General features: G+C 48.5%; 1 protein-coding gene across 1 annotated transcript in view; it reads left to right on the forward strand.

Annotated features, from left to right (window-relative positions):
- LOC123754672 (nascent polypeptide-associated complex subunit alpha, muscle-specific form-like) overlaps positions 1–23,390 on the forward strand; it is a 123,548-nt gene that overhangs the window by 70,020 nt on the left and 30,138 nt on the right. Inside the window, exons 7-8 of the mRNA XM_069326594.1 lie at positions 9,980–12,216; positions 18,927–19,082. Of these exons, the coding sequence (XP_069182695.1) occupies positions 9,980–12,216; positions 18,927–19,082 (2,393 nt within the window). The remainder of the gene's footprint in view (positions 1–9,979; positions 12,217–18,926; positions 19,083–23,390) is intronic.

Below are 23,390 nucleotides of genomic sequence, written 5' to 3' on the forward strand. Positions count from 1 at the left end.
AATATTTCTTAAAACAAAACTACGAGCCTTCAATAGGATGTAGCTGATCTGTAATATTCTAAAAGCATGGACAATAGCAGGTAAATTTCACAACCCATATGGGACCTGAAACTACAATTTTCATTATAATTGAACCAATCACGACTATTCTGCTGTCCACGGCGATGGACGGGTACTGTGAGACGTAAATTGGTACGTGAGGAAGAGTTTGGGCCTTGGAGAAAATGTAACTTGGAATATACCACATATGTACTAATTCTTTTTTTTTTTTTTTTTTTTTTTTTTGAGATATATACAAGAGTTGTTACATTCTTGTACAGCCACTAGTACGCGTAGCGTTTCGGGCAAGTCCTTAATCCTATGGTCCCTGGAATACGATCCCCTGCCGCGAAGAATCGTTTTTTCATCCAAGTACACATTTTACTGTTGCGTTAAACAGAGGCTACAGTTAAGGAATTGCGCCCAGTAAATCCTCCCCGGCCAGGATACGAACCCATGACATAGCGCTCGCGGAACGCCAGGCGAGTGTCTTACCACTACACCACGGAGACTGCTAAATTCACATACAACATATTGACTTTAAGCATTTAGTCATATATGTGCTGTCTTGTGTGAGAGCGGATTGCACCACGACAACGACCACTGCACTCGAGGAAAAGGGCTTAACACTCCTGCCTCCCCACCAGTTCCAGGCAGTTAGGACAATATTCATTCACAGAGTGAGTGACATCATCACCGAACAGCCCATCACTGAGATCGGCGACCTCTTGCTCGCCTCCTCCTCGCCAGATACACTACAAAACGCCCACCCTCCTCCCGGGAAACCCTGCTTACCCGGTTTTACTTTCCAAGGGAAGACGCTAAAGCAGTTTGCTGGGGACACTTGTTCCATCTTGCAACGAATTTGTGTTACCTTGTGGGTGCTCCGACGGAACCCCCAAAGTGATAAGCCAAGAATACCAAGAATTGGAATTACCGTAAATTCAATCATGCAACTTTCAATTAGAGATGTCTCTTCACTGTATTTGATTTAATACATTATCATTATAACGGCTATCCCTTAATTTTATTTCTGTATAATAATTTATGGTTTCTGATAACGGAGGAATAAGACACCGGCAGCATTGGGACCTATTTATTTAATTTTTTAGTAGTAACAAAATAATTAAATTTTTTCAGACCATGTTAATGAACAGGTAACTTGTATAATTTTACAACAGCATAAATACATGTATAACTTGGCTACAATGACTTAATAACATTAATATATATGCTTATATCCGGTAACTAAATAGAACATGGTCTGAAGAACGCGGAATCCTTATTAACTATTGGTACAAGTAAGGCAAACGTTTAACATAATTTTTTAAGAGAATCGGGGCTTAAAGAGTAGCATATAGTGGCCTAACACATGACATAAATAATGTGGCAAATCCCAGACATAATGTGAAATGGTAAATTACTAGTAGCTGTAGAATACACCTATAGGACAAATTTAACAATACTCTTACAAGTGAGAGTAAGTAGCTGCGGACAGCGTAATACTTAGGGGCCGGCGCTGCACCCCCCTGTTGACCAACAATAAAGGACAAAGACATAGTACTGTGCGTAGGGTTATATTGCCGCTGAACATTGGAAGGGGAGGAGGGTGGGAAAATTTTTTCTAAGACTTGTGAAGCGGAGCGAGGCTGGAACAAGAAAGAACGCATGACCGAGAGAGAGAGAGAGAAGATTAAGCCACCCAAAAGGTGGCACGGGCATGAATAGCCCGTAAGTGGTGGCCCTTTTGAGCCATCACCAGTATCAAGAGCTGATACTGGAGATCTGTGGAGGTGCAAGTGCACTCTGCGTGACGGGAGATGTCTCCCATGAATGTGTCCAAGATGACAATTAAGCCATCCAAAAGGTGGCACGGGCATGAATAGCCTGTAAGTGGTGGCCCTTTTGAGCCATCACCAGTATCAATAGATGATACTGGAGATCTGTGGAGGTGCGACTGCACCCTGCGTGACGGGAGATGTCTCCCGGACCAAATGGTGTGATGAGTAGAGAGAGAGAGAAGATTAAGCCACCCAAAAGGTGGCACGGGCATGAATAGCCCGTAAGTGGTGGCCCTTTTGAGCCATCACCAGTATCAAGAGCTGATACTGGAGATCTGTGGAGGTGCAAGTGCACTCTGCGTGACGGGAGATGTCTCCCATGAATGTGTCCAAGATGACAATTAAGCCATCCAAAAGGTGGCACGGGCATGAATAGCCTGTAAGTGGTGGCCCTTTTGAGCCATCACCAGTATCAATAGATGATACTGGAGATCTGTGGAGGTGCGACTGCACCCTGCGTGACGGGAGATGTCTCCCGGACCAAATGGTGTGATGAGTAGAGAGAGAGAGAAGATTAAGCCACCCAAAAGGTGGCACGGGCATGAATAGCCCGTAAGTGGTGGCCCTTTTGAGCCATCACCAGTATCAAGAGCTGATACTGGAGATCTGTGGAGGTGCAAGTGCACTCTGCGTGACGGGAGATGTCTCCCATGAATGTGTCCAAGATGACAATTAAGCCATCCAAAAGGTGGCACGGGCATGAATAGCCCATAAGTGGTGGCCCTTTTGAGCCATTTCCAGTATCAATAGATGATACTGGAGATCTGTGGAGGTGCGACTGCACCCTGCGTGACGGGAAATGTCTCCCGTGGATGAGTAGATTGATGATTGATGAAGATTAAGCCACCCAAGAGGTGGCACGGGCATGAATAGCCCGTAAGTGGTGGCCCTTTCGAGCCATTACCAGTATCAAAAGATGATACTGGAGATCTGTGGAGGCGCAACTGCACTCTGCGTGACGGGAGATGTCTCCCGGACCAAGTGGTGACCAAATGGTCAACGCATGACCCCTCCTCTCTGCTATATATAGGCCCCCCGCGGCGCTCCGCGCGCTGCGCTGCGGATCGCGCTGTGCAACTGTCTTCTCCTCCATCAGAAATTCCTCCGCATTCCTGCATAATGCAGCGGTTATTTATTCACTAATCCTTATTAGTCACTATAATTAATTCCACTTTAATTATCTATTTATTCGTTATAATGAGCTATTATGCTTCTTCATTTAAGGATTATCAATTATTTAATCATTAATTATGACTATTATTATTAATTAATTATTTGTATTTATTAAATAATTAATTATTATTACTATTATAAAATAAAATAAGTCCCCCACTCTGTGAGCGTTTTCTTCCAACCGCAGAATATTAATTTATATTTGAGAACGTTCAGGTTTTGAATGAACATCATGTTAAAATTTATGAATGCGTCTGTGGGGTCGACCGCTGGATGTAATGGACTTGAGTCGATTACGGGTTGGTTTTTGCAAAACACTTTAAAAAAACGATTATTTACAAATTGTACAGTCAATGGGCTCAGGACCTGAACTCAAAGGTTTGTAATGTATGATTATGTTACGTTGTTTGGTTGATTAGATACGCAGTGTTTAGTGGGAGTTCATATTTATTTATAGTCGTGGTTACAGCAGTCGGTTGTTGGCAGTGTCGTAGACGTAAAGACGAACACACACACACACTTTTATTTTTTACACAGGTAAGTACAGGGGCAGCCATGAAATAATGAAACAAAAATAAACACCACTTTATTAAAGTCCAGTTAGGCATCTGGAGGTCATAATTTACATAAGATAGGCATTTATACATCATAATGTCACGATTTATGACTCATCAGCATAGCTGGGTCCTGTAAGTTTTATTCTTCACGTTAAAAAACAAATAGGATGAGGAGGCGTCGAGTACACACTTATACTTCACCAATAAATCCTTGCCTATGAAGAAGGGATGTGTGTCTTCCGGGTTTGGAAGGACACTTAACTCATCATCTACATACACGTCACCCCCCATGTGTATCCTAAGCTTTGTGGGAGGACATTTGTCGAGTCCTATTCTTTTCAAATATAACCTTGAGACCCTCGTCTCTACCGCCCCCGTATCAACAAGTATTTCTTCTGTGCATTGGTCGGGTTGTGATGAATCTGGCAACGGTATCCTAAGGTACGATCTGGAATTACACACCCCATTATCTTCACTACGTTGGTTCTTGAAATAGAGATAAGAATTATCCCGTTGAAACTGCTATATAACATGATACTCGACCATGAGAGGAAAACTAAAGAAAAGCTCTGGGACTCGATGAAGGCCGAAATAATTATCCATGTGTGGCGGCATTATGTCGACTTTGGTAACCAAGTCTATGCAGTTTTCTAGGTATATTTCAACATTTTCCGCCCTCCTTGTAGTGAGGTTTTTGTATCCGCTATAAAAGCCGATTTTACGATTAACGCTGGCGGTTACCTTCTAATCTAAACCCAGTTTTCTTGCATCTCGGTCTTGGATCATATTGAGTGTAGAGCCGGTGTCTACTAACATGGTACAAAACTCATAGTTTACCAGAGCCTTGAGGTAATTGTGGCCCTTCAGAGCAATTTTCTTCAATCCCTTCAGGGATGGGGGCTCGGTGCATACGGGAGGGTGAAGTAGGAACAGTGTTAGGACCTGTCCATCTGGGCTGACTTCATATCCAATATTATCATTGGTGTATTTTGGTCTTTTTCCGGGACTATTGATGGTCTGGCAGTCGTCCGCCTACCTCTTGCCGCCACGGTCCATTACTTCTCTGTTCTGTGAGTCCATAACTAGACGGGTGAAGGGAGAGGAGGACAAGAGGTAAAACTCGATTCTAGTCCTCGCTTATCTTACAGTGAGTCGCGCTTACAGAGCACCAAATTATATCCTACTTACATTATATTTAGTCAAGCAACATTTGCATCTTTAACTTTCAATTTATCTTTTATATTTGTAAACAAACATACAATTTTATGTATTACCAAATACTGACCAATGTATTACCAAAGACTGACTGCGTCCCACGCCAGGGGGAGGGGGGGACTGACTGCGTCCCACGCCAGGGGGAGGGGGGGACTGACTGCGTCCCACGCCAGGGGGAGGGGGGGACTGACTGCGTCCCACGCCAGGGGGAGGGGGGGACTGACTGCGTCCCACGCCAGGGGGAGGGGGGGGACTGACTGCGTCCCACGCCAGGGGGAGGGGGGGACTGACTGTGTCCCACGCCAGGGGGAGGGGGGGACTGACTGCGTCCCACGCCAGGGGGAGGGGGGGACTGACTGCGTCCCACGCCAGGGGGAGGGGGGGACTGACTGCGTCCCACGCCAGGGGGAGGGGGGGACTGACTGCGTCCCACGCCAGGGGGAGGGGGGGACTGACTGCGTCCCACACCAGGGGGGGGGGGGACTGACTGCGTCCCACACCAAGGGGGGGGACTGACTGCGTCCCACACCAGGGGGGGGGACGGACTGCGTCCCACACCAGTGACGGGGGGACTGACTGCGTCCCACTCCAAGGGGGAGGGACTGCGTCCCACTCCAAGGGGGAGGGACTGCGTCCCACTCCAAGGGGGAGGGACTGCGTCCCACACCAAGGGGGAGGGACTGCGTCCCACACCAGGGGGGGGGACTGACTGCGTCCCACACCAAGGGGGGGACTGACTGACATACAAGAGATTTTACAAAGTTTGTTGGATTAATAGATAGAGCTAGTACATACAATGCCTAAAGTCATTATTACGCAAAGCGATTCGGGCAGGAAAAACATTAATGACTAAAGCTTAATACTAATGGGTATAAAGAATAAAATGTGTTGAGAACAAATAAAAATAGAGACAAAAGAGGGGGGAACATGGCTGAAAAAGCAGTACAAATACAATTACAAATTATTACAGACAATTACAGACAAACAGCGTTGTTTTAAAAAAAACATACATGGGTTGGCAACAGAGGGGTAAGGTAGGTTACAGGGAGTTAATTAGGTAGTGCTTCGTTTTTATCTTAAACTGGTTGAGAGAGGTACAGTCTTTAACATGGTTGGGAAGGTCATTCCACATTCTGGGTCCCTTGATTTGTAGAGCATTTCTGGTTTGATTAAGTCGTACTCTTGGAATATCAAAACTGTATTTATTTCAGGTGTGGTGCTCATGGGTTCTGTTACAACCTTCAATGAAGCTTTTGAGGTCAGGATTGGCATTACAGTTTAGCGTTTTATATATGTTATATTTATATATTTATTTATTTTATTATGTATAATACACATGAGAGAATGTGCAGTGACTTAATGTCTAACATATTCAGAGATTTGAGTAGGGGTACCGAGTGATGTCTGGGGCTAGAGTTGGATATTGTCCTAATAGCAGCTTTGTGTTGAGTAATTAGAGGACGTAAATGATTTTGGGTAGTAGAGCCCCAAGCACAAATACCATAGTTGAGATATGGATAGATAAGGGAGTAATAGAGAGTCACCAGGGCAGGGCGGGGTACATAATATCTGATCTTAGAAAGAATGCCAACAGTTTTTGAAACTTTTTTTGATACAGTTGCATATTGTCCTGGGGACCATTCAGGCTTGTTCGCTTTTTTTTATATATTTAGAATGTGTCCCTTTAGAATGTATTTATATTCACCCAACTCATTCATATACAGTATATGAATGAGTTTGCGTGGCTATAAATAGGAGCTGCCTCATATGGGCCAATAGGTGTTCTGCGGTCCCTGAGTTCATATAATCCACACATTGTACACACATTGTTGGGTCGGCCCCCAACCGGCCGGACGAGCGGACACCATGTACCAGCACATGTACGAACGAAAGGGTATGAATGTATAACGTTCTCAGTGAACGAAGTTGTTATCCGAAACTGCAGTCGACGACTTGGATAAATCCAACAAACTTTGTAAAATCTCTTTATGTATGTACCTTACCTAAATAAACATTTATTTAATTATTTATTTATTTATATTTATTTATGTGTGGTCCCGGGGTGGGGTATGGTCGGTTCGGACACGAGACGATTCGACTGAGCTCGTGTTCTGCTTGTTAAAACCGTATAGTGTATATATATATATATATATATATATATATATATATATATATATATATATATATATATATATATATATATATATATATATATATTGTTATGCTAGGCTGAATTAGCTTAGGTTAGGATGTAATTTGGCTCAGTTGGGTTTGGTTAAGTTGGTGTGGGTCAGGCTGGGTTGAACTAGGTAAGGTTAAGTAGCCGCTGGGCGAATTGTGTTGTGTTTACTCCCGCTCCCTCAGTGTTGCTCCAGCCTCCCGCCCTCAGTGTTGCTCCAGCCTCCCGCCCTCAGTGTTGCTCCAGCCTCCCGCCCTCAGTGTTGCTCCAGCCTCCCGTCCTCAGTGTTGCTCCAGCCTCCCGCCCTCAGTGTTGCTCCAGCCTCCCGCCCTCAGTGTTGCTCCAGCCTCCCGCCCTCAGTGTTGCTCCAGCCTCCCGCCCTCAGTGTTGCTCCAGCCTCCCGCCCTCAGTGTTGCTCCAGCCTCCCGCCCTCAGTGTTGCTCCAGCCTCCCGTCCTCAGTGTTGCTCCAGCCTCCCGCCCTCAGTGTTGCTCCAGCCTCCCGCCCTCAGTGTTGCTCCAGCCTCCCGCCCTCAGTGTTGCTCCAGCCTCCCGCCCTCGGTGTTGCTCCAGCCTCCCGCCCTCAGTGTTGCTCCAGCCTCCCGCCCTCAGTGTTGCTCCAGCCTCCCGCCCTCAGTGTTGCTCCAGCCTCCCGCCCTCAGTGTTGCTCCAGCCTCCCGCCCTCAGTGTTGCTCCAGCCTCCCGCTCCCTCAGTGTTGCTCCAGCCTCCCGCTCCCTCAGTGTTGCTCCAGCCTCCCGCCCTCAGTGTTGCGCCAGCCTCCCGCCCTCAGTGTTGCTCCAGCCTCCCGCCCTCAGTGTTGCTCCAGCCTCCCGCCCTCAGTGTTGCTCCAGCCTCCCGCCCTCAGTGTTGCTCCAGCCTCCCGTCCTCAGTGTTGCTCCAGCCTCCCGCCCTCAGTGTTGCTCCAGCCTCCCGCCCTCAGTGTTGCTCCAGCCTCCCGCCCTCAGTGTTGCTCCAGCCTCCCGCCTCGGTGTTCTCCAGCCTCCCGCCCTCGGTGTTGCTCCAGCCTCCCGCCTCGGTGTTCTCCAGCCTCCCGCCCTCCTGTGTCTCCTGCCTCGGTGTTCTCCAGCCTCCTGCCCTCCTGTGTCTCCCGCCTCGGTGTTCTCCAGCCTCCCGCCCTCCTGTATCTCCCTCCTCGGTGTTCTCCAGCCTCCCGCCCTCCTGTATCTCCCGCCTCGGTGTTCTCCAGCCTCCCGCCCTCCTGTATCTCCCACCTCGGTGTTCTCCAGCCTTCCGCCCTCCTGTATCTCCCACCTCGGTGTTCTCCAGCCTCCTGCCCTCCTGTATCTTCCGTCCTCGGCGTTCTCCAGCCTCCCGCCCTCCTGTATCTCCCACCTCGGTATTCTCCAGCCTCCCGCCCTCCTGCATCTCCCGTCCTCGGTGTTCTCCAGCCTTCCGCCCTCCTGTATCTCCCGCCCTCGGTGTTCTCCAGCCTCCCGCCTCGGTGTTCTCCAGCCTCCCGCCCTCCTGTATCTCCCACCTCGGTGTTCTCCAGCCTCCCGCCCTCCTGTATCTCCCACCTCGGTGTTCTCCAGCCTCCCGCCCTCCTGTATCTCCCACCTCGGTGTTCTCCAGCCTCCCGCCCTCCTGTATCTCTCGCCCTCGGTGTTCTCCAGCCTCCCGTCCTCCTGTATCTCCCACCTCGGTGTTCTCCAGCCTCCCGCCTCGGTGTTCTCCAGCCTCCTGCCCTCCTGTATCTCCCACCTCGGTGTTCTCCAGCCTCCCGCCCTCCTGTATCTCCCACCTCAGTGTTCTCCAGCCTCCCGCCCTCCTGTATCTCCCACCTCAGTGTTCTCCAGCCTCCCGTCCTCCTGTATCTCCCACCTCGGTGTTCTCCAGCCTCCCGCCTTGGTGTTCTCCAGCCTCCCGTCCTCCTGTATCTCCCACCTCGGTGTTCTCCAGCCTCCCGCCTCGGTGTTCTCCAGCCTCACGCCTCGGTGTTCTCCAGCCTCCCGCCCTCCTGTATCTCCCACCTCGGTGTTCTCCAGCCTCCCGCCCTCCTGTATCTCCCGCCCTCGGTGTTCTCCAGAATCCCGCCCTCCTGTATCTCCCGCCTCGGTGTTCTCCAGCCTCCCGCCCTCCTGTATCTCCCACCTCGGTGTTCTCCAGCCTCCTGCCCTCCTGTATCTCCCGCCTCGGTGTTCTCCAGCCTCCCGCCCTCCTGTATCTTCCGTCCTCGGTGTTCTCCAGCCTCCCGCCCTCCTGTATCTCCCGTCTTCGGTGTTCTCCAGCCTCCCGCCCTCCTGTAAATCCCGCCTCGGTGTTCTCCAGCCTCCCGCCCTCCTGTATCTCCCACCTCGGTGTTCTCCAGCCTCCCGCCCTCTTGTATCCCCCGCCCTCGGTGTTCTCCAGCCTCCTGCCCTCCTGTATCTCCCGCCTCGGTGTTCTCCAGCCTCCCACCCTCCTGTATCTCCCACCTCGGTGTTCTCCAGCCTCCCGCCCTCCTGTATCTCCCGCCCTCGGTGTTCTCCAGCCTCCCGCCCTCGGTGTTCTCCAGCCTCCCGCCCTCCTGTATCTCCCACCTCGGTGTTCTCCAGCCTCCCGCCCTCAGTGTTGCTCCAGCCTCCCGTTCTCAGTGTTGCTCCAGCCTCCCGCCCTCAGTGTTGCTCCAGCCTCTCGCCCTCAGTGTTGCTCCAGCCTCCCGCCGGCGCGCTGCTTGAGCCTGTAGCAGCCTCCCGCCCTCCTGTATCTCCCGCCTCGGTGTTCTCCAGCCTCCCGCCCTCGGTGTTCTCCAGCCTCCCGCCCTCAGTGTTGCTCCAGCCTCCCGACCTCAGTGTTGCTCCAGCCTCCCGCCCTCAGTGTTGCTCCAGCCTCCCGACCTCAGTGTTGCTCCAGCCTCCCGCCCTCAGTGTTGCTCCAGCCTCCCGCCCTCGGTGTTCTCCAGCCTCCCGCCCTCAGTGTTGCTCCAGCCTCTCGCCCTCAGTGTTGCTCCAGCCTCCCGCCGGCGCGCTGCTTGAGCCTGTAGCAGCCTCCCGCCCTCCTGTATCTCCCGCCTCGGTGTTATCCAGCCTCCCGCCCTCCTGTATCTCCCACCTCGGTGTTCTCCAGCCTCCTGCCCTCCTGTATCTCCCGCCCTCGGTGTTCTCCAGCCTCCCGCCCTCCTGTATCTCCCGCCCTCGGTGTTCTCCAGCCTCCTGCCCTCCTGTATCTCCCGTCCTCGGTGTTCTCCAGCCTCCCGCCCTCCTGTATCTCCCGCCCTCGGTGTTCTCCAGCCTCCCGCCCTCCTGTATCTCCCGCCTCGGTGTTCTCCAGCCTCCTGCCCTCCTGTATCTCCCGCCCTCGGTGTTCTCCAGCCTCCCGCCCTCCTGTATCTCCCACCTCGGTGTTCTCCAGCCTCCCGCCCTCCTGTATCTCCCGCCCTCGGTGTTCTCCAGCCTCCCGCCCTCCTGTATCTCCCGCCCTCGGTGTTCTCCAGCCTCCCGCCTCGGTGTTCTAAAGCCTCCCGCCCTCCTGTATCTCCCACCTCGGTGTTCTCCAGCCTCCCGCCCTCCTGTGTCTCCCGCCTCGGTGTTCTCCAGCCTCCCGCCCTCCTGTATCTCCCACCTCGGTGTTCTCCAGCCTCCTGTGTCTCACGTCCTCGGTGTTCTCCAGCCTCCCGCCCTCCTGTGTCTCCCGCCCTCGGTGTTCTCCAGCCTCCCGCCCTCCTGTATCTCCCGCCCTCGGTGTTCTCCAGCCTCCTGCCCTCCTGTATCTCCCGCCCTCGGTGTTCTCCAGCCTCCCGCCCTCCTGTATCTCCCGCCCTCCTGTATCTCCCGCCCTCCTGTATCTCCCGCCCTCGGTGTTCTCCAGCCTCCCGCCCTCCTGTATCTCCCGCCCTCGGTGTTCTCCAGCCTCCCGCCCTCCTGTATCTCCCGCCCTCTGTGTTCTCCAGCCTCCCGCCCTCCTGTATCTCCCGCCCTCGGTGTTCTCCAGCCTCCCGCCCTCGGTGTTCTCCAGCTTCCCTCCCTCGGTGTTCTCCAGCCTCCCGCCCTCCTGTATCTCCCGCCCTCGGTGTTCTCCAGCTTCCCGCCCTCCTGTATCTCCCGCCCTCGGTGTTCTCCAGCCTCCCGCCCTCCTGTATCTCCCGCCCTCGGTGTTCTCCAGCCTCCCGCCCTCCTGTATCTCCCGCCCTCGGTGTTCTCCAGCCTCCCGCCCTCCTGTATCTCCCGCCCTCGGTGTTCTCCAGCCTCCCGCCCTCGGTGTTCTCCAGCCTCCCGCCTCGGTGTTCTCCAGCCTCCCGCCCTCCTGTATCTCCCGCCCTCCTGTATCTCCCGCCCTCCTGTATCTCCCGCGCTCGGTGTTCTCCAGCCTCCCGCCCTCCTGTATCTCCCGCCCTCGGTGTTCTCCAGCCTCCTGCCCTCCTGTATCTCCCGCCCTTGGTGTTCTCCAGCCTCCCGCCCTCCTGTATCTCCCGCCCTCGGTGTTCTCCAGCCTCCCGCCCTCCTGTATCTCCCGCCCTCGGTGTTCTCCAGCCTCCCGCCCTCGGTGTTCTCCAGCTTCCCTCCCTCGGTGTTCTCCAGCCTCCCGCCCTCCTGTATCTCCCGCCCTCGGTGTTCTCCAGCTTCCCGCCCTCCTGTATCTCCCGCCCTCGGTGTTCTCCAGCTTCCCGCCCTCGGTGTTCTCCAGCTTCCCACCCTCGGTGTTCTCCAGCCTCCCGCCCTCCTGTATCTCCCACCCTCGGTGTTCTCCAGCCTCCCGCCCTCCTGTATCTCCCACCCTCGGTGTTCTCCAGCCTCCCGCCCTCCTGTATCTCCCGCCCTCGGTGTTCTCCAGTCTCCCGCCCTCGGTGTTCTCCAGCCTCCCGCCCTCGGTGTTCTCCAGTCTCCCGCCCTCGGTGTTCTCCAGCTTCCCGCCCTCGGTGTTCTCCAGCTTCCCGCCCTCGGTGTTCTCCAGCTTCCCGCCCTCGGTGTTCTCCAGCTTCCCGCCCTCGGTGTTCTCCAGCCTCCCGCCCTCGGTGTTCTCCAGCTTCCCGCCCTCGGTGTTCTCCAGCTTCCCGCCCTCGGTGTTCTCCAGCTTCCCGCCCTCGGTGTTCTCCAGCCTCCCGCCCTCGGTGTTCTCCAGCTTCCCGCCCTCGGTGTTCTCCAGCCTCCCGCCCTCGGTGTTCTCCAGCCTCCCGCCCTCGGTGTTCTCCAGCCTCCCGCCCTCGGTGTTCTCCAGCCTCCCGCCCTCGGTGTTCTCCAGCCTCCTCAGCGATGGCAACAGTTTCTGTGTCTAAGGTATAAACCAGCTTCGTATTTCTAATACACTTGTATACCAGAAATATTGAATTAGTTCGCTGACAAATGAAGTGTTGTTGTGGCGTCTTGTCCTAACCACACACTCAGACCTTGACAAGACCTAACCACACACTCAGACCTTGACAAGACCTAACCACACACTCAGACCTAGACAAGACCTAACTACACACTCAGACCTTGACAAGACCTAACTACACACTCAGACCTTGACAAGACCTAACTACACACTCAGACCTTGACAAGACCTAACCACACACTCAGACCTTGACAAGACCTAACTACACACTCAGACCTTGACAAGACCTAACCACACACTCAGACTGCGAAAGACTTGGTGTAAATTCCTTACATAAATTTCACATATAAACAAGTGTGGGTTTGTATCCTATGTTATTATATCTGAGAAGACATTACCATTACTAATAATAATAATGTAATTTATGTTAACACTTGTCACTTGGACTGCAACAAATCAATTTATTAATTATGTTAATATTTGTCACCTGGACTGCAATAATAAATAATCACGTACAACACTTGATGGTAACACACAAGTACAGTACAACACTATAATGTACACACAACACAATAATCAATAACTGCAAAAATAATTCACAGGTGTCAACTACACACAACACCCAATGACTTATTCATCCACTGGTATCTGGAAAGAATATAAAATGCACTGTATCACACAGATACTGAAATACTCAATAATGAAATAATGATATACTGTAATAATATAATATCAATACCAACACCGTACAACTCAAATGCACAAAAATAAAAGATATATTAACTGTGTGGAGTGTGTATAACACTTACACCAATGACAGTGAACGGATACAGTATCACGCAGACTGCTGTACTGACATTTGTCCCGTTGCTTCTTCGACCAATCTACCTCTCACCTGTATCGGGTGATAACAATGCGGCTCGGATGGCTGATCCAAGACCAACACAAGAGAAAACACTTTAGGAACAAGAAAAATGTTTGCTCACTTTAGGGCCAGCCTGTCACTCACACCTTGCATACACACAATGTTGGACTGTAGATGCTCAGATATAATACTCCAGCAATTACTGCACGTGATGACATGCGAGTAACACAGTCGACACAGGGTGGCAGGTACAACTGGATCAACAGGTGTTCCGTGGCCGAGCGTGGCGCGACGAGCAAGCTGGGGTAGCGGTGGCGGCAGCTACACACAGGGTGGTAGGGTTAGCTCACACACACAGGGTGGGCTCACGTGGTAGGGTGGCATGGCTTGGTGAGAAAAAGGCCACAAATCGCTCTGAAAATAAAGTTATCTTGAGGTTATCTTGAGATGATTTCGGGGCTTTTTAGTGTCCCCGCGGCCCGGTCCTCGACCAGGCCTCCACCCCCAGGAAGCAGCCCGTGACAGCTGACTAACACCCAGGTACCTATTTTACTGCTAGGTAACAGGGGCATAGGGTGAAAGAAACTCTGCCCATTGTTTCTCGCCGGCGCCCGGGATCGAACCCGGGACCACAGGATCACAGTCCAGCGTGCTGTCCGCTCGGCCGACCGGCTCCCTTATCTCTCTCCGAAAAATTAATGGTAGCAGTGGGGAATCAATGTACAGTACTTCACTGATAACCCGGTCTCATTAATTTTAATATGAAGATGTTCACGATGATCACTGATATAACACTGGCAAGTCTCGCTGCTTCTTGCTGTGATCACGTGGTGACACAATCTCTCTCTTTTCTCAAGTAACTTAACCGGATTCTGCAGCGAATTGCACTAAGTGAAATTAGGCAGGTGACGAGATAATGTAATAATGTCATAAGGTGGGAATCTAGGCTACTGGCCAGTAGCATAGATCCTCACATCTGTGTGTAACGAAAGATGTCGACAGAATGCCGAGGCCAGGGCCTGCTTGGCACTATAATGCTCTCCTTACCTTCTGTGCCATTATATGAAATTCACCAATGAGGCATTAGGCACTGAGGTCTAAACCAATCAGGACTGTTCCCTCCAAGTGGAGAGAGGCTGTAACGTCACAACTACATTATGGCCGAGGCCTAGTGTTTTTCTTGATGGTTGACTTCCCTCTACCTTTCTGACAGCAAGCTTGAGAATGTTCCTCCTCACTCCATTTCTTGACACTGGCTCCCTGGAGTCAACAAGTTGATATCACATAACAACCAGATAAAACTCCTTCCCTTCCCTGATATCCTTAAAAAAATACCTTCCTGATATCCCTAAAAAAAGCAAGAGTAATGCCAGTTCATAGAGGAGGCAGTCCGGCAGACATAAACAATTACAGACCATTATCAAATCTACCCATACAGTATTATCAAAAATATTTGAAAAAATTATTTACAAACAGCTCTAATCCTACCTCATAAAATTCAACATACTAAGCCCTCTGTTAGTTTGGCTTCTGCTCACAAAAAGAGTACCAACTATGCAATTATTAGTCTACTTGATATAATCTACACAGTCATTGACAAAAATGATTTCCCAATTGGACTCCTCATTGACCAGAGTCATGGCCTTTGATACTGTTAACTATAACTATCTCTTACTTGAACTTCACAATTATGGAATCCGAGGTCTTGCCCTGAACTATATTCGATCCTATCTTAGTGACAGACATCAATATGCAGCCATCAATGATATAACCTCCCCCACTCTACCATTAACTGTAGGGGTGCCACAGGGTAGCATCCTAGGACCTCTCCTATTTCTTATATACATCATTGATCTGCCTAATGTCTCTTAACATTCTTACACCTATATTATTTGCTGACGATACTACCTTCATCTACTTAGACCCCAACCCACACACACTAAATAATCTTGTAAATAACAAATTAAAAAAAGTCCACTCATGGATGTCAACCAACAATTGCACACTAAACATAGAAAAGACCTACTACATTTTATTTGGAAGTAAATCAACAAATGTAATTCAGCTTCGGATAGACAACGTTAACATCAGCAATACTAATGATGGAAAGTTCCTTGGCTTATACATACACAAGAGACAACTTCAGCACCCACATAAAACACATAACCAAGAAAGTCTAAAAAATGGTTGGTATACTATTTAAAATCAGATATTATGTTCCAAGCTCTCTTTTCATTATACTACACACTAATCTATCCCTATCTTACTTATGGTATCTGTGCGTGGAACTCAATCACTGCAAACCACCTCAAGCCCATCATCATCCAGCAAAAATCTGCTATCAGAACTATAACAAACTTTGCTTTCAGACAACACACAGCCCCTCTGTTTAAATCCCTAAACATGCTAAACATAAACTCACTCCATACATTCTCTTGTGCCATTTACATATACAAAACCTTGTTCCTAAATGCTAATCTTGATCTGAAACTTTTCCTTGATAGGTGTAATAGAACCCATGATCACCACACCAGAAATAAATATATCTTTGATATTCCCAGAGTCAAACTAAATCTGTGTAAACACACTATGCAAATAAAGGTACCTAGTCTATGGAACTTACTCCTAATGAATTGAAAAGCTGTCCAACCTATGCTTTATTCAAAACTAAAACCAAAAAATACCTAATTTTATCCTTATAGTTTCCTCCCAAGTGCTTTAAACTCTTAAAATTCGCTAAACTCTTGTGCTACCCACTTCCCCACCATATGTGCCTAAGCCATACAACCTCACCATTGTAATCACTGCTCTCATCTTATATCATGGATGTTATATTGAATGCATATATTACTACTATATACAGTACCTATAAATAATCCTCATATTGTACCTGTTGATAATCCACAAATTTTACTATAATGTACCTACTAAACTTTTCAAATTTTCTTACAATGTGCCTGTTAACATTTTTCAATTTTGCTAGAAATTCTTGTGGTCGATCTCGAACCTATTGATGTGACAATGTGTATTGAATTTTGTAACTAGCTCATCAAGATTGTAACTTGCTTAGCTAAATGAATTATGGGGTTCAGTCGCTGAGCCCATTATGTGCCTCTGTAACCCTTTCCACTACCGCCCACAAGATGGATATGGGGGTTGCATAAGCAATGAACTAACTAAACTGCTAGAAATTACGCACTTAAATTTAACGGTTAGATGAAGGATCTGCCCGAAATGTTGTGTGTGTTAGTGGTTTTACAAGAATATAAAAAAATCAATGCTATGTACTCTCATAAACCCAATGTATCTTGTATATATATAAATAAATAAATAAATGTATACTTCTCGCTGTAAATAACAAACAATTAGACACACAATGGCCCCTTGCACTACCTTGGCCTCCTGATGAGCTGAGCTCTCCATAGATACCCAACAAAGTATACTTAAGTCTTGCATTAACAAAACTTGACCTTGTGCACACACACTGTGCACTTGAGAATTCAACTGTTACCGTGCACTCACTTTGCACATATTAAGACAGCTGGCAAAATCCATTCTCTCACAATGCATAAAGCCACTAATATGCACAGCATTTCAGGCATGATGTGAAGAAAATCGACTTAAAAACTAAGACTTAAAACTAATTGAGATCAAAAGCAAATGTTAAACTGAAGCAGAGAAAATAAATAAAAAGAATTATAATACTGTAATTACATGATGAGTGAAACAGCAGAAATTGCAACAGAACAGCAGATAGTAATTTTAACAAAATATACAGAATGACTACAATTTTCTTAAGGTTTTACATAGCAGATATCAGCAGTTATACAAGCTAGTCATTAATCATTAATGTTTGATAATGACAAAACATAGATTGATGTTTAGGAGGTAAGGTTGGCTACATGGAGTTTATTAGGTAGTACTGGTACTTAGTTTCTCTCTTAAACTGGTTGAGAGAGGGACAGTCTTTGATGTGATTGGGAAGGTCATTCCACATTCTGGGACCCTTGATTTGCAAAGCATTTCTAGTTTGGTTAAGTCACACTCTTGGAATCTCAAATGGATATTTGTTTCTAGTGTGGTGCCCATGAGTTCTCTTACAACGCTCCAGGAAGCGTTTAAGGTCAGGATTAGCATTGCAGTTCAGTTTTATATATATATACATGTATGTAGAGAACACTTAAGAGGATGTGCAGTGACTTAAATCTTTGAATATGGTAGATATTAAGTAAGGGGGCTAAGTGCTGCTTGGGAACAGGGTTTGTTATTGTTCTAATAGTTGATTTGGGTTGAGTAATTAGAGGTGGTAGATGATTTTGGGTAGTAGAACCCCAGGCACAGATACTATGTGAGGTAAGGATAGATGAGAGTAATAAAAGATTTACAGAACAGGGTGAAGTATATAGTATCTTATTTTAGAAAGAATGCCAAATGTTTTATAATTTTTGTAGTTATATTTTGAATGTGTCCCTGGAAATTCAGCTTGTTATCAATGAGAACTCCAAGGAAGTTACCATTTACAGTACTTTGTTACTAATTTTGGTATTGTTAATTCTTATGTTAATTTGATCAGTGGCTTTATTACCAAACAAATATAGGTTTTATCAATGTTAAGGGTGAGTTTGTTAGTTAGCTAAAGATGGAATTAATTCAGTAAAGTATTCACTGGCCTCGTAGCCTGGTGGATAGCGCGCAGGACTCGTGATTCTGTGGCGCGGGTTCGATTCCCGCACGAGGCAGAAACAAATGGGCAAAGTTTCTTTCACCCTGAATGCCCCTGTTACCTAGCAGTAAATAGGTACCTGGGTGTTAGTCAGCTGTCACGGGCTGCTTTCTGGGGGTGGAGGCCTGGTCGAGGACCGGGCCGCGGGACACTAAAAAAAAAAAACGAAATCATCTCAAGATAACCTCTCAAGAAGAACTATAATTATCTAAGTGTAGTTACAGGATGAGAGCTACGCTCGTGGTGTCAAACACCTAGGGAAGAGGTCCCTGAATGCTTGCAGCTTGAATTGAAGAGAAGCCAATCCAACACAGCAAAACTGGATACAAAACATGCACATAAATGAACAAATCCACAAGGGCCGTGACGAGGGTTTGAACCTACATCCGAGAGGACGTAGGTTCGAACGCCTCGTCACGGCCCTTGTGGATTTGTTCATTTGATGCATCAAGCTATTGTGATTTCTGTGTGTAATGCTCATAAAGCAAATACCAAAATAATAGAACTAAACACAAGCAAATAGTCCCACTGGATGAAGTCCAAGATGATGGCCGGCACTCGACTAAAAGCAGTAGGGCTCACTGCAACTGACAGACCCATAGTACTACAGGCAGTTGACACCTCCACATGAGCAACAGAACTGAGTCAGTAAGGCTGGCTATGGCTGCCTGGTCATGGCTATTAGTACAAACTGTATAGGGTTTCAGCCTGGTATGAGTGAGCCAATTGTTTCATTAGAATTGTTTGCAGAGTTGTCTGGCAGTTTCGATGTTTTGTTTGATACTTAATTGGTGGCAGATTGGCATTCACTCCCAGCACCTCTGTGAGGGTGCCAGGTTCTGACTCTGGTTCCTGGTAGAACAAACACAACTGTGACTGATGTGACCCATTGGAATGGAGCAATGTCAGTGAGATATAGCTTCAGGGAGCCACCAAGGGGCTCCCCTAGAAAATATAGTAGGAGTATATTTTAATGATATTCATGTTTATACAATTTGACTCAGTGAAGATTATCATATGTGATTTCTAGGTTGAGTAAGTTTGGCTTGGCATTTGGTATAGTGTTAGATTTTTGTTCTTTGCAGGGTGTGTTTTCCTTTAAGAGAAGTAAAGGCAATAAGAGAAAAGTGTGCGGTATCTCATCACTGGACTACTGGAGTGAAGTGGAAGATGAGGACATTAAAGAAGTTAATTACAAGAATTATGTAAAGTGCTGGCAAATGGTCACCAATATTCTCAACGTAAGTATACAAAAAATATAAAAATTAAGGAAACTGCAGAAGGCCCATTAGCCCATGTGAGGACCAATGGGCCTCAATGACCCAGTGGGTCATTCTTTCCTATTTCATCTCCAACCAAACTCATATATACATGTCTCGCCTTCATCTGAAGCAATCCAGCAATCCCACATCTATTATGCTACCCAATCATGTGCTACATAAGTCAACAACACTGTTCCCAAACCATTATTTTCACAGGTCTCTCTTGCATCTAAATGGATCCAACTTGTATCCATTGCTTATGGTGATATTATGGTTATTCTGTGGTGATATATTTAACACCTTATTATTACCTACTCTATTATACCTTTTTGTCCATCTGTATAGTACTTCAATCATGTCATCCATTCACCTTTTTTGAGAATGTAGATTAAACTTTTTAAATCCCTCTTCATATGGGAGGTTTATAATTCTTGGGATTAACTTTGTCATTTTTCTCTGTACCTGTTCAGATGAATTGTCCATTTTCTGGAGGGTCGAACAGAGGCTTCCTGTTGCTAGCTGCATGGAGATAACTCCTTACTATTAAATGACATCATCACATCAGCTCTTGCAAGTCATGAGGGAGCCTACCAGGGACTGAGGGGCCAAAACCTGACCCTTCCTTCCCCATTAGAGAGGCACAGAGCAAGGGATGCACGATCACTGTCACTAGGTTACTACTGCCCACCAGGAAGCAGGAGGGCTGCTGCTGCTTGTGGTTTGTGCCAGCCATTTTACCCCTTTGGTAGGGCAGTGGAGGGATGGCTTGCCCTATTTGTCAACTGGTCCCAGGGTTTGTGCGCTTTTTGGGTCATCTTGTGTGGCCTGCGGTGGAGTTAGTCGGTCCCTTCCATATTCTTGGAGCTAGGCAGGCAAAGGTCTCTTCCCTTTGCCTGTGTTGGGTCATTTCAGAGTGGGTTGCTTCCGTTGTGGTCGAAACGATCACATCTCGGCAGTGGGTGTCTTGTCTCTTCCTGGTTCTAAAATGGGTCTTGGCAGAGCTTTGGTTCATCCTTAATCTCTCAAGCTTGAACTTCTTCATCCCCCTCTCCTCGTTCCAGATGACCACTTTGGCCCAGGTTCGTCTTGCCTCGCCTTAGATGCAGGCTCCTGAATTATATTTCTAGACCCCCGGGATGTGTACTGGCATGTCCCTATTCACCCCAGGTTTGGGTATTGGTTAGGTTCAATAGTGGGACATCAGACTTACCGCTCTCGAGCTCTTCCTTTCAGCTTGAATTTGGCTCCTTAGGGTTTTATCAGGTTGGCTCTGGTTATGGTGACTTGTCTTTGTTGGACGTTCATGTTCTGGCTTACCTTGATGACTGGCTAGGGTGGGACCCCCCAGTCAGTCTGCATGTCTGCTAGCCAGGGATCTAGTTCTTTCCTGGTTTGCCAGATTTGAGTTCCTGGTGAACTTTTGGAAGTTCCAGTTGGTTCTGTCCCAGGTTTTGAGTTAGTTGGGCCTTGTGTTGGATTCTTGGTCCTCGTCACTTTCCCTTTCTCTGGCAGCTTTGCTTCGGCTCCTGACCACTGCCTGCTTGTGTTGGAGCAGCCCTGGGTGACTGTGCTTACCAGGCTGGTGAGCGTCAGGGTCATTGGTCACCACCTTTTCGTCGACCGCACAGAACATTGTGGGAGTTTGTGGACATGTGTTGTGTCCTGAGGAAGATTCATATTCCTCCAGGTTCCGTGTTCTGGCTCAGTTCAGACTGTTTCCCAGTGGTTCATTGTCTGAATCTGGAGAGGAGTTCTCTTTAGTCCATTATTCTTTGGAGTTGGATGCTGCAAGTACTGTATGAGCTCGATTATCCGGACTATATGGGAAGGACCCCCATCCGGGTTAAGCCTGACACCTGGATTAGCTGACTTTTTACCGGAGAAGTTCAAAAGTGAACATATTAAAAAAAAATTGTTCCACAAAAACATAATTTGAATTGCCACACACAGACTATAATTATGAAATACTCAAGTGCAGTACTGCAATTAATTTCAAACAGAAACTTCAGCTTACCTTGTTGTAGTTCTTCTTGATTGATGCTACACATCTTGAAGATAAGAATTCTTGGGCTTACTTGTGAGGCCTCACTGGTTGAAGGTCCATGGCTTGCTTGTGAGGCCTCACTGGTTGAAGGTCCTTGGCTTGCTTGTGAGGCCTCACTGGTTGAAGGTCCATGGCTTGCTTGTGAGGCCTCACTGGTTGAAGGTCCATGGCTTGCTTGTGAGGCCTCACTGGTTGAAGGTCCATGGCTTGTGAGGCCTCACTGGTTGAAGGTCCTTGGCTTGCTTGTGAGGCCTCACTGGTTGAAGGTCCATGGCTTGCTTGTGAGGCCTCACTGGTTGAAGGTCCTTGGCTTGCTTGTGAGGCCTCACTGGTTGAAGGTCCATGGCTTGCTTGTGAGGCCTCACTGGTTGAAGGTCCATGGCTTGCTTGTGAGGCCTCACTGGTTGAAGGTCCATGGCTTGCTTGTGAGGCCTCACTGGTTGAAGGTCCATGGCTTGTGAGGCCTCACTGGTTGAAGGTCCTTGGCTTGCTTGTGAGGCCTCACTGGTTGAAGGTCCATGGCTTGCTTGTGAGGCCTCACTGGTTGAAGGTCCATGGCTTGTGAGGCCTCACTGGTTGAAGGTCCTTGGCTTGCTTGTGAGGCCTCACTGGTTGAAGGTCCTTGGCTTGCTTGTGAGGCCTCACTGGTTGAAGGTCCTTGGCTTGCTTGTGAGGCCTCACTGGTTGAAGGTCCATGGCTTGCTTGTGAGGCCTCACTGGTTGAAGGTCCATGGCTTGCTTGTGAGGCCTCACTGGTTGAAGGTCCATGGCTTGTGAGGCCTCACTGGTTGAAGGTCCTTGGCTTGCTTGTGAGGCCTCACTGGTTGAAGGTCCATGGCTTGCTTGTGAGGCCTCACTGGTTGATGGTCCTTGGCTTGCTTGTGAGGCCTCACTGGTTGAAGGTCCTTGGCTTGCTTGTGAGGCCTCACTGGTTGAAGGTCCATGGCTTGCTTGTGAGGCCTCACTGGTTGAAGGTCCATGGCTTGCTTGTGAGGCCTCACTGGTTGAAGGTCCATGGCTTGTGAGGCCTCACTGGTTGAAGGTCCATGGCTTGCTTGTGAGGCCTCACTGGTTGAAGGTCCTTGGCTTGCTTGTGAGGCCTCACTGGTTGAAGGTCCATGGCTTGTGAGGCCTCACTGGTTGAAGGTCCATGGCTTGCTTGTGAGGCCTCACTGGTTGAAGGTCCATGGCTTGTGAGGCCTCACTGGTTGAAGGTCCTTGGCTTGCTTGTGAGGCCTCACTGGTTGAAGGTCCATGGCTTGCTTGTGAGGCCTCACTGGTTGATGGTCCTTGGCTTGCTTGTGAGGCCTCACTGGTTGAAGGTCCATGGCTTGCTTGTGAGGCCTCACTGGTTGAAGGTCCATGGCTTGCTTGTGAGGCCTCACTGGTTGAAGGTCCATGGCTTGCTTGTGAGGCCTCACAGGTTGAAGGTCCATGGCTTGCTTGTGAGGCCTCACTGGTTGAAGGTCCATGGCTTGCTTGTGAGGCCTCACTGGTTGAAGGTCCTTGGCTTGCTTGTGAGGCCTCACTGGTTGAAGGTCCTTGGCTTGCTTGTGAGGCCTCACTGGTTGAAGGTCCATGGCTTGCTTGTGAGGCCTCACTGGTTGAAGGTCCATGGCTTGCTTGTGAGGCCTCACTGGTTGAAGGTCCATGGCTTGCTTGTGAGGCCTCACTGGTTGAAGGGTTGTTGTATACAATACAGATTATAGGCCCCTCCACATGCCCCATATTTCCCAGGCAGTCCCTGCCAACTCTCTCCTCTCTCTCTCTCTTGATACCCCTTACCCTGAAACCACCCACCCCAACACTACCAATATCACGTGCCTCCAGCCACAGCCATACGGGATTCATACGGTACGGCCCGATGCCCAGCTTCGTATCCGGAAAAATCTCCGGTTGTCTGGATTTCAGTTCGGATATAAACAAGTAGTAGGTAGAAAGTTATCCAGATTTGATTTAAACTCTCTGCCTGTATACTTGTATCTGGAGAAACCTCTGGTCATCTGGATTCGATGTATAAGAAATGCTATACATTTAAAAAATTAAACATTTTGTAATAGTATTTACAGTACTGTACAGTACTGTACTACTAAATGCAGAAGAATAGTAATACCTTACCTACCTATCCCTGTGGTTACCTTGTGGTGATTCCAAGGAGCAATGTCCCTACAGCCTGGTCTCTTACCAGGCCTCTTGGTTGGTAGTAGTATAAACCGGGCCAGAAGCCGGCAATTTTCATTTTT

The sequence above is a fragment of the Procambarus clarkii genome, chromosome 18 (genome assembly GCF_040958095.1).
Source record: "Procambarus clarkii isolate CNS0578487 chromosome 18, FALCON_Pclarkii_2.0, whole genome shotgun sequence".
NCBI lineage: Eukaryota > Metazoa > Arthropoda > Malacostraca > Decapoda > Cambaridae > Procambarus > Procambarus clarkii.